Here is a 12,484-nt window from a genome sequence, read left to right on the forward strand (position 1 = left end):
ATCCTCTTGCCAGGTAGGGAGGGGATGCTCCATCAGATTCCTTTACATCTTTGTTGTCTTCTATTCTTCTATTTCTTCCCAGTGCAAAGTAAATAAAACAGACAAGCTTACATTAAGCTTTCCGTCACTTCGGCAGAGGGAAAGAGTACTGGAAACCAGCCAGGTTACTGCATATTGCTCACCTGTGGGCTAATGTTTCATGGTGCCATGGAGTGCCCAAGCAAAGTCACCACTTTCTTGCTCGGAAAGCTGACTGAGCATATGTAATGGTAAGGAGACCTAAACATGCAACTCTTTTCAGCTCCGGCACAAAGTAAGACAGCAAGTGAGCAACTTAATCTAGTCAGTCGAAGACAAGAGGAGCCCCCATTAAAATCTTTCCGATCCCTGATAGTGTCCACGGCCTCTGTGCTGTCTTTTGCTGGGCTCAGGTGTCTGTCACTGCTAATGCTCTCTAGACACATATGGCTGGCCGTAACAGGGATGAACAGTTCTTATTGGCTTGGTCTTTTTAATCACTTAAGTCTGTCTATGAAAAAAAGACAGTTTGGTAACACTGAGGATCCGTTGAGATATACAAAAAAAAAAAAAATTATTGGAGCCCGAGAGCTATACTGACTAAAATGGTCCCCAATCCACAACTTATATTTGTACAACCCCCTAAAAGTTTCTTATAACTAACTGGGACTCTATTCATGACATCTCTGTGTTGAGTTCCAAGGTCTGCACACCTGCTGTGGAATTATGAGTCTCCACCATCTCTGCTGCACTTGTAGGTATTTTATATTAGGAATAATAGCCTAAAGATCTCACCAATCAAACACCCTCTCCCCCCATCCAAAAAGAAGGGCAGTATGTGACTTGGCTCACCCCTCCACCTAGATATCTCATTTTGATAGGCTGAATGTTTAATGAGACATTATCAATATCACCACATAAACAGTCTAATTTTCACCAGCACAGCCCAAATGGCACCCCCTTCCACCACTTAAACATGGTGTGCCCTTTGAAGGTGGGCCATTTATGCTAGAGTTCTATAACTGAAGGCTCTCTCTTCTTACAGATATAAGAGAACTTTCCCCACACGGGTGGAAGATTTGTATGTCTGTAGACCTTTGTGACATCTGACAACATCTAGACTCAGAAGGGAGTGATTGGCCAGAATGGATGTCCCCTGCCAACTGCTACTGTTTGTAATAATAAGTTGAAATAGGTTGACATTTAGCTGCTCCCACCTCTACTGGCTATAGCATGCACGATGCCCACTGACAACACATACACATGCAGCAATCATTGTAAAAAGATTGTTCAATGGTTGGACAATGCATGCATTTCCGGCCACAATGTATGGCCTGGCAGCATCTGGATAAAGTATCTTGCTAGTGATGCTGAGCTGTAAGTCTTTGCTCTGTGGGTGCCATATTCATTTTGGGCTAATCAACACATCATGAAAGATAAATCTGTTATTTACAACTCGTTGTTGGCGTCTGAGTGGCCTGGCACAGTGCTGAAGAATTATTAAGCTCCTGAGCGGCGGCTATGCGGTGCCAGCATCTGGACGGCGAGCAGCAGGTGCAGATCAGCTGGTGTCTCCCTGTTGCTTAATATAGCGTAATCTCTTTACCTCCGGGGGGAGGAGAAGTAGGGGATTTAGATATTTAGATAATCTTTCCTCCGGATCCCCCCTCCTCTCTGGGGAGAAAAGCAGTGTGCAGGTCCATTAACCCTGTCGATGGCCGGCTAAGGTTTTATTCAAGAGTCCATCAAAGTGTACCTGTCATTACAAATCCCAGGAAGAAGCCATTCTGTTTACTACTAACCTTTTAATTCAGTAGAGATAACCTACTTCCACTGCCTTGTTGGTTCCTGGAAAACTGGTGCATTCTTATAAGTAGAAGCCATATCTGAATTTGCTGCACTCTTACCATGGGGAATGTAATAAGAGAGCTGTGGTGTAAAAGACAGCGTCCAGTTCAGCACACACCAACATCACCGCCTAATCAAGGGCTTAAATGTGTTCCAGTGTTGTGATAAAAATAATATGCACCCCATAGTGACACTGTGCGTAAAAACACATTTTGCAGAGCATGTCATGCGTGTAAACTGCAAGTTAGAGAAAACTACAGATTTGTTTTTACTATTTCTTGTAGTTAATATCTGTACCAAGCAGGAGCAGAGCAGGGAAAACTGACTGCAATGTTGAAGATGTTTTCTAGCCACTCTGCTGCAATATGGTAAACAGATGTGGCCATACACTGAACCAAGAATCCAAAATCTTCAACATGTTCCCTAGCAATTTTTGATCAGTTATTCCACCAAGTATATTCTATATTATTTATTATACAAAAAAATATTATTTTGCCTTTTTACAAGACCTTAAAAAAAAAGGTATTTTATAATTTGTTGGCATGATGTGAAGGACACTGTGAAGCCATAAAAACCTTTCTGTTCTGCAATTGTTCCCATAGTTACTGTAATGTAATGAGAGCAGAGCCAGAAACTTTGCCTGCCATTTAATTTACTTCTTCCCTGGAAATAACATAGTGGGACCACATTTATGTACCTCATTCAAAATCTGAATTAGAGAAACGCAGAGGGCGGAGCATCAGAGAGTCCACACCCTGGTGAGAGAGGTTTTCAAGTAGAACAAGGCAGATAAATCCAGATGCAGGTTTGGTTGCAATGCAATACTACTGCGGATCAGGATGAGGGATGGATTCTGTCTGTGTATCTGGCAGTGCATGCGGTAAAGCCTATCTATTGCTCAACATATTTTAAAGTCCAGCTTGGGCAAACAATATCAAATGTCAGTTCTCATTATGAGGAACAAATAAAATGGCAGCTCTGGCCTCAAAACCCAACCTATCTCCAATGCATCCCCCCTTTCACCAATACAGTGCTGGTCCCTCTTCCTTGTATGATGCCCAGCCTTCCTGTGATCCCAAGGCATCAAGGGTCAACCCACCACCCTGGACTCACTGGAAAATGCTGCAGAAAGCAGCCCTGTGTCATTACATGGTGCCACTCTCTGCAGCATTTAGGATCTGCCCACCTTTGGAAGAAAAAGTGGGTGTAGAGGACCTGTGTTGACTAGACCAAAGATACCATTACAAAAATTAAGTGTATGGATTTCTTTTTAGAAGGGTCAGGGGCGCTCCAAAGGGAGGGGGCACAAGATGAGCAGGAGAGAGGGAATGTCTTTCTCGGCAGAATCAGTCTCTCGCTCTCTTGTAATAAAGCAGAAGTCTCTAGTAGTCCCCTGGAACACAGCAACAGTCTCTTTTGATATCCAACTAACATGACAACCTCTTTTGTATTACACTGGTCTCTTGTAGAATGACCAAAATCTCCATCAGACTCATATGACATCCTATCTAACCTGATCTTGTTACTGGATCCACTCTTTATAATGTCTTCTATAAAGGATAAATGTCTTCAATGATACCCTGTCACCCTAGCTTCTCGCTGGGCAGAAAGTAAAATGGCTTCATTCACTCCCGCAGTCCACCATGGCAAGCTAGCATTCTAAAGGGACACTGCTCTATATTTTCAGTAAGTAGTATTCTATTATCCTTGTAAAAATTACCTGAAAAGGCTGATATTTTTAACACTTAATATCCACAACAGCACCAGTTTTTATACTTTCTAAAAAACTAAGGTAAGAAACATTACAGGTGAGCCTTTTTCAGAGGACAATGCAAACTGATATGGATGGGTTTTTTCTCAGCGGCATTCCAACAGCTGCTAATACATCTTTATGGTCTAAGCTCACCACAGACTTCCACTGAGATGAAGAAAGTCAGGCACATCCATTATACTGAAAGTATTCCACATGACAATAACAAGTGCATTGTCAGAGACTCACCTGAGGACTGCCGGTGCCAAACCCAAGGCCAGGGGTAGAGGAGAGGGGCATTGATGGGCCCAGAGGTGAGCTGATAACGGAGAACGGTGGGCCCATTCCATTGATGGGTGAACTAAGGGGCGAGTGGAGTTGAGTGGGCGATCCCAGTGATGGGCTGATCCCGGAGCTGCTCAGGGATGGGTGGAGCAGAGGCGCGGTCATAGAACCACGAATACCTGGAGAGTTCAGGGAGGTGGAATTGACTTGGGTGGAGAAATCTGCAGAGACAAAAGGGAAAATGGAATTTAAAAAAAGAACAATGAATAAAAGACATAACTATGGTGGTCATATTGTATCTAGTAGCAAGGTTCAGCCAGTGAATTCACAAGGAAGCAGTGACATTGCCAAAGCCATTTTTACGTCTTTAACATAGTAACCTGTCAGTAACCTCACTAGGAGCCGCTGACATACTACTGGAAACATTTAGAAATTAATTGACAAGGAACCATTGAGGTGCAGGGTACACAGCACTTTGTCCTTCTATGATGCCATCACTTTTTAATGACTCTATTTGCTGAATATACAACCTATAAACAGTCTCCACAATCAGCCAGGAAGCAGATCACATAAAACAAGGAAATGTATTTACATATACCAGACCCAGCACTGATTCCGTACAATCCACCATGACAGTGGCGTGAAATCCCCAGATGAAATATGAATGACATCAGTCCTCATCCTGCCTATTCTCATTCAATGGATCACCCTTTTATGTTTTTTGACACCATTTCCTACTTTCCTGCACAGATGACATCAGCGGGGTCACCGTGGCTGACAGCAGGGAAGGATTGGGGGCCCTGACCCCCGAGGGGCCACAGATGGGTTCCATTCAATGCCTCACCATATCGCTATGCAGTGCCGCCTTTTTACCATCACTGTAAAATCTGTTATCCCCAGACAGAATCAGACAAGCTTTTTCAAAACCCCATTTTTTATTTTCTAAAGCTCACTTTTATCATTTTTATGTATTTTTCATACCTTACGCCTTTCATAAATTCCCACCTGTGCTCTCCCTAATAAACAAACCTACAAAACACTATCTTCTGAACAAAACCCATTCAGTTTCACCTACCCTTGTAGTGGGAAAGTGGGAAATAGGCCCATACAACTTCACTACATCACATTGAAGGCATTGCTCATACAGGAGCAGAGAAGGGAAAAATCCCATTGCATCATGGGATTTGTTTTCTCTGGTTTAGTGCTGCTCAATTAGACTACGATAACACATGCACTGGAGTGCAAAAATCCAAAGCTATGTGGATGCATCTGGTGGTTAGAGGAAATATCATAATAAAGTTTTATTCAATGAAAAGGTTGTCTGTTTTGTGAAATGATACCGGGCTTATGAACTGATCTTACAAACAGACAATATGCTCAATGAAAGATTTATAAATGTACATGTATAATCCCTTGTGTTAAATCTCCAGCCTTCCATGCATAATGGCTGAAATCTGGCAAACAGTGGAAACTCCTGCATTGGCTGATGGAATGAGAGAAAGGATGGACGGTCGGAGTGTGTAAACCACAAATGTTGGTTCTGCAGCTCTAAAAGTCACATATTTCAGATACACATTATAGGCAAATTCAAAGAATATTTTTAAAAAAAGGAAAAAAATAAGAATAACTCCAAACTTAGAAAACTTAAAGTCTCATTTTTAAGGATTCAGTGGTTGCGCACCATGGACGCCCATGGGGGAAGGACTGGATGTAAATAGCAGCAGATTTACAGAGAGTGCACAAATTACAGTGCAAATGATATCCGTTAATACTGGCGAGCAGAGGTGTCAGTTGCAGCTTCCGTGCTACTTTCCCAGCACAAATATTCCTGCAGAGTATATGTCATCACAGTGAAATAAAAATAAAATAAAGCAGGAAATAGGATATCCTCGCATTGTGAAAATGCCGCCATATGTATATAAACATCGCCAGAGCGTGACAGTGAAAGCGAAAATGAGGAATGATTCAGATCCTGGAGCGCAAAAATAATTTTTAGTGCAGATTCAAAACTGAGAAATTTCTGGCATTGAGGTAGGCAGGTAATGGTGAGGTGGGCAAAAAGAAACCAAAGAGCCTCCCCTAAACCAGTGTGAAGCACAGTTGATCCTTCCTAATAAAGGCAATACCTACATGTCTCACTTTCATCACAATCCTCAAAATAAGTGGGGTAAGTGGGCGGAGAAAGGCAAATCAGTCCTTTTGCCCATGGATCACCTGTACAACAGGTGTACAGCACAGATACAGCCTACTATTATAGAACTATTTTTTTTTACCACGCATTTCTTTTTTTTCTGCTCATGGAGCAGGCATGTGTCACCGGAAGTTGCACTAGTGAATAGCGGTGTCATTGTGCCAGCTTAATGTGACTCCCAAGACTGAACATGTATTTTGGCGGCATAGTTCACTTATATACGTGTATTAGTTATATAGTTAGTTGTTTTCCGGCTTATCAGTTTTAAGCTAGGTACACACGGATAAAAGTTGCGAGGCTGAATAAAAAATCTCTGATAGATTTCTGTAACAGTGTAAGTTCATAAATCTTCTACTGTGACCTTGGTATTCTGACAGCTGTGCATACTACGCAAACACGGTTTGGAGATGATTGGGTTCAAGCACTGTTCGTGCGACAATTTTCCAGCATTTCTCTTCAAAGAACGCCTGTCGCTTGAAGAGAGTACATGAGCTTCTTTTTGGCAGATTCCGTGCTTCTTGGCCCCATAGACTTCAATGGAAAAGCTCAAAAATGCGCCTTTGCTTCGTTTTTGCATATTTTTTACGCGCTTAAAACACGCATTTGTCTATTCACATCAATGTGCCACAGTCTGCTCATTAAAACGCGCAACTTTTTTGCGCGTTTTACAGTCGTAAAAATATGCAAAAAACTTGCTACACAAAAAGCACAAATTTCATGTTGTTTAGGTGTGAATGCAGGCTACATATTGTGGAGGACAGAGGATTAAAGAAGCTGTAGATTACCAGAGATCGGAAGCTGAGGTCATTACTCATCTTCTTTGGCACGTTGACATGTTGGAATAAGGAACTAGTTTGTGAAAGCGACAAATGGCCAGACAGCAGTATAGTTGTGTGGTTTATGTACAGGAAGGTAGAATTTATGAAAGAAGCATGTGTCTAATCTATCTATGTCTGTCTATCTATCTATCTCATTCTGTCTGTCTATCTATCTATCTGTCTGTCTGTCTGCCTATCTATCTATCTATCTATCTATCTATCTATCTGCCTATCTATCTATCTATCTATCTATCTATCTATCTATCTATCTATCTATCTATCTATCTATCTATCTATCTCATTCTGTCTGTCTGTCTGTCTGTCTGCCTATCTATCTATCTATCTATCTATCTATCTATCTATCTATCTATCTATCTGTCTGTCTCGTTATATCTATCTACCTATATCTGTATCTATCTATCTATCTATCTATCTATCTATCTATCTATCTATCTATCTATCTATCTATCTATCTATCTCATTCTGTCTGTCTATCTGTCTGCCTATCTATCTATCTATCTATCTATCTCATTCTGTCTGTCTATCTGTCTGTCTGCCTATCTATCTATCTATCTATCTATCTATCTATCTATCTATCTATCTATCCATCTATCCATCTCTCTCTCTCTCTCTATTTAATCTATCTAACACACCTTTCCTTACCTGTCTGGTTAGTTTGCCTTGTTGGTCCCCAAGCTTTCTTCCATAGAAGCCATAGTTTCCAAGCATTGCATTGATGATGGTCATTAAGTCTGAAACAGCTTCATGCAGTTTGTAATAAGTGTTGTTTTTTTTTTTAGTAGAATTCTGTTACAAGAGGTTTACAGTCTCACCCAGATGCACTATGAAAACCCTACTGGATATGTATGCACAGCAAAACACAGAACAGATAAGCGTAAACTGAACAGATTTTCTGACTTGAGTGAGAGTAGCTGCAGTGACTCCTGTATAGCATGAACAATTCTCTAAATATAGTTGTCTGTAGTTGCACTTTAAACACAGGCGACATTATCTCACATCAAGAAAAGATGTGGGCTATTTATTTATTTTAAAATGAAATTTCCAATGAAATGGGGTTTTCAAGGTGACATTTCATAGTCAGTGAGAAAGTAGAAATGGTGGTTTTATAAAGGAAAAGACATGACGCCAATCTGATGGGTATGTGGCAACAAGCGGGCAGAGCAGATAACAGGAAGTGTGAAGAGACAGACAGAAATGTGAAAAGGATCTGCGAGCGGATGACTGGTAGATGTCACCAGCACACCAAAATCCTCTTTGTATAGCAAAATGTTCATTTATTGAACTTCCTTGTCATATAAACAAGCGATTTAGGGGCCGGACAGGGTTCCTTCATCAGCATTATCATTGACCAAGGATGATGCCTGATGAAGGGACCCTGTGTGGCCCCGAAAGCGCTTGTTTACATGACAAGGAAGTTCAATAAATGAACATTTTATCATAAGAGGAAAGTATTTATCAGATGTCTGGTAGAGGGACACAATCACCAGACCAAGACAAAACCAAATCGGTGAACTGCTGATACTTCCAGCAAGCACTGCAGGCTTTTCATAATGCATGTAGGCAGGTCTGCAACTTGTCATGTTATCCTGTGCTAGGCAACCTCTCCCTCATGCTTCAGTGTTTGTGATTGGGACAGCAGCTGACTCAGAGAAAGTACCAAGAATTGCACAAGTTGCACTCTCCCAGACTCAAACATAGAAGGTGAGGATACAGGCAGCCTCATGCAAGAGATGAATGATAGATGAAAATAGCTCAGCAGCCAGTCTGTGCCCTTCTGCATCAGATAATAAGCAAAATGTTGATAAAGAATCTTTAATAAGGTTTAGAGGGAACATTTTCCCAAACTAAGTTAAAAATCAAACAGGGAAGCGGTCTAAACAAGACAGGTGGTGTTATAAAAAAAAAAAATCAAAAGTAATACTATAAAATGTGATATAGTAAGAAGAGTAGTAGATGCCTACACCCAACCAGAACTCCAGCCTTGCCGTTAGTGGAGACTATTAAAGTGGACCTGTGATAAACATTTACATGAATCATTACGGCACGTGTCTGCATACAAATCCCATTATTACTTTTAGTAAAAGAGAAGTGTGTTTTTCTTCCCATGAATAACACAAAAATGTTTTGAACGTACAGTATGTGTATGAGATGTTACAGAGAGTCTAATAGACTTGCAGTAAAATGAAAGGATCACCAAGGCACAACCACTGTGCAAATATAGTTATCAGGAAACAGAGTTTGCCTAGGTAATGAGCAAATATGGCTGCCCCCCATGTACGAAGATTACTGATAAAATGATTTCCTTCATGTTACATTACATATATATCTAAAAAAACATTGCAAAGCCTACATTTCCTCTAACTGATACCAGAAGGCATGCATGGACTTCATCAGTCAGCGGCATCCTCCAATTTTATGAGATTTTTACCATCAGAAATATCACTAATTTCAGAAATTCCTCATCAGAAATACCACTCTTTAATAAGATTACTGATGAAATTATTTCTTTCACATTACATTACATGTATATCTAGAAAAAATATTTGAAAGACTACATTTCCTCTTTAACTGATGGCAGAGGGCATGTATGGACTTCATCAGTCAGCAGCATCCTCCAATTTTATGAGATTTTCATCATCAGAAATAGGCATCTAAAATGTATCTCAGTTTACAGCCGGAGAACTCGGCGCTTGGATGTGCACCAAATATCTGAGCAACGTCCGCCAGACATATGTGGTGAGAGATCTCTGGCTGTGAGATGAGACATGGGGGTATTGATGCATCAATTGATAAAACATTTTTGTCTATGGTCAGAGCTTCAAATTGTTCCAGCCACCTGCACCTCTTTAGCTAGTAAGGATGACGTTTTGGTTCCCTGTTACTGTGGGTTCGAGGTGAATCCTGCAGACTCAATATTTGAAATGTCGCCAAATTTTTGTGCAGATTCCCCCGGGAAAATATATCTACCGGTCAAAGCGGGTCCATTTGTAGAAAAGGATGTGTCTCTGCTAAACAAAATATTTCTGTGCCACACTATAATAATTATAGTATGTTACTAAATACACTGCCTGGCCGAAAAAAAAGAAGTCATACACTCTAATATTTCGTTGGATCACCTTTAGCTTTGATTAAGGCACACATTTGCCGTGGCCTTGTTTCAATAAGTTTATGCAATGTCATAACATTTACTTCTGTCCACACTTGCATTAATTTTTCACCAAGATCTTGTAGTGATGATGGGAAAGTCAGACCAATGTGTAAAGTCTTCTCCAGCACATGTCAACGATTCTCAATGGGGGATAAGGTCTGGACTCTGGTGGCCTATCTATGTGTGAAAATTATGTCTCATGCTCCCTGAACCACTCTTTCCCAATTTGAGCCCGATGAATCCTGGCATTGTCATCTTGGAGTATGCCCGTGCCATCAGGGAAGAAAAAAATCCATTGATGGAAAAACCTGGTCATTCATATATTCAGGTAGGCAGCTGAAGCCTATTAATCACTGCAGTAATTATCCAACGGAAGGCTCTCACCTATGTGCTTAGCTAAATCCAGGTGGTGACTTTTTTTGGGCCAAGCAGTGTAACTATCAATGAATATTTACAAACAACAATATTGTGTTTACATATAACAATGTTCAACTATTAATAGTGTGAATATAAATTATATTAAAGACACAAAGTAACACCAACAGTGAATAATATAACCACTGTGAAAATCAGTGAAAAAGATTTATTATCCCAGTGAAATCTTTTGGATCACAGCTGGTGAATTAATTTGTTACATACACAAATTGAAAGTGAGCAATGAAGACTATTTTCTCCCTCATTGTCATAGTGGTTACATTATTCACTGTAGGTGTTAATTTGTGTCTTTGATATACTTCTTATTCACACTGTTATTAGTTGTTTGTAATTATTTATTGAAAGATATTTAGTAAGACAATTGTTATAATGTGGCGCAGAGATATTTTGTGAACGGTTTTGTTTATTGGGTGCTTGCAGCTTTGAGGTACTTGGAGCATTAGAAACTGGCAGGGGGTGTGTTTGATTCGATGTGTCGCTGCTAAAGCTACCTGGAAAAGCTTTTTTTTCCAAACTGCAATGAATCAGGTTGAGGTGCTGCCGTACATAAGCCAAGCTAAATGTTAAAGTAGAAATCCCACGCCAAAAAAGTGTTGATGTGCATGCTACTGCTGAGGTTGTCCATTAAAATCTTACTATTTCATAACACCAAGTGCAGTTTTAAGACATCCCCCAAGCATGTTATTTAAAGGATTTGTGTATATTTAATGTTACCCTTGAAGTAGCATGAAAAGGCCCTCTCCCCGCTGTGCGCTGTTTGTTTAATTATCATTTTTTACATTAACACACGTCCGCCATGGCAATGCCCAGCTTCCCATGCCTATTTTGACAGTAATGTGCCTATTAGTCCTACAAAAAGGCCAAAATGTAATAACAAAATGTGCTCCCCATAGACTAAATTTTGAGAATGATTTGCGGATCCTTGGTGGATCAAACATGGGAAGATTTTCCCATCAATACTTTCTACTTATAAGTGAACAGGCTGCCATCTTCTCTCTCTGCTCACATACAGGCCAGAGGTCCTCTGCAGCAATGAGTAAGATTGGTTCTCTTCTCGTAATATTACAGCCATTTCTGGAAGGCTACAGAATCTTCCAGACAAGCATTAATCCCATTTTTTATTGTTACAAAACAGTCTCTTTTTAGCTTACTAAGTCTATTTACTGTATAATTTTTTTTAAACAATGTTCACACAACTTTCACCCATGATTCACACACTTTTGCACTCACTTCTGCATAGAAAATGTGTATATCTTGGGTGAAGACATTTATAAATAGACTCCTTAAAGTATATGTAATGCCAAAACATTTTTACTTTTGCATAGTGTGTGGAAGAACCTCTGTTAGCTGTTTAATTTCTCTCTGGCATGAAATACTTTCTTTAACCACTTCAAGACCAGGTGTTTAGACCCCCTTCCTGGCCAGGCCATTTTTCAGTGTTCAGCGCTGAGGTACTTTGACTGAAGTTTATTCCGTCATGCAACGCTGTACTGAAATGAATTTTATACCATTTTTTGGGGACAGATAGAGCTTTATTTTGGGGGTATTTAATCACCACTGGGGTTTTTATTTTTTATTATAATTAGGAAAGATTACAGAAAATTTTGAAAAAAAAAAGTTTTTTTACATTATGTTAGGAAACATTTATTATTAACCAGTTTTTTGGTAAAATATAAAAGATCGGGTCACGTCGGGTAAATAGACACCAAACATGTCAAGCTTTAAAATTGCGCGCACCCGCGAAATTGCAGAAAACTACCATACCCAAAATTGGCCATAGGAGACACTTTAAAAGCTTTTACCGCTCATCAGTTTAGTGTTATCAGTGATTGATGGCCCTAGACTTATTGCTCTCACTCCGACGTTCGCAGCGATATGTAACATGTGCGGCGCAATGGGCGCAATCGTCTTTTTTGCACGTATGCGCCCCCGACGCATGTTTGCATGCGTGTATGTATGGGTGGGGACTT

General features: G+C 40.2%; 1 protein-coding gene across 4 annotated transcripts in view; it reads right to left on the reverse strand.

Annotated features, from left to right (window-relative positions):
- RXRA (retinoid X receptor alpha) overlaps positions 1–12,484 on the reverse strand; it is a 187,212-nt gene that overhangs the window by 53,700 nt on the left and 121,028 nt on the right. For all 4 annotated transcript variants that reach the window (XM_018566924.1, XM_018566922.1, XM_018566923.1 and 1 more), the window contains one exon: positions 3,866–4,122. In XM_018566924.1, coding sequence (XP_018422426.1) covers positions 3,866–4,122 — 257 coding nt within the window. The remainder of the gene's footprint in view (positions 1–3,865; positions 4,123–12,484) is intronic.

This window comes from Nanorana parkeri, unplaced genomic scaffold, assembly GCF_000935625.1.
Source record: "Nanorana parkeri isolate BGI_ZX_2015 unplaced genomic scaffold, ASM93562v1 scaffold988, whole genome shotgun sequence".
NCBI classification, from domain to species: domain Eukaryota; kingdom Metazoa; phylum Chordata; class Amphibia; order Anura; family Dicroglossidae; genus Nanorana; species Nanorana parkeri.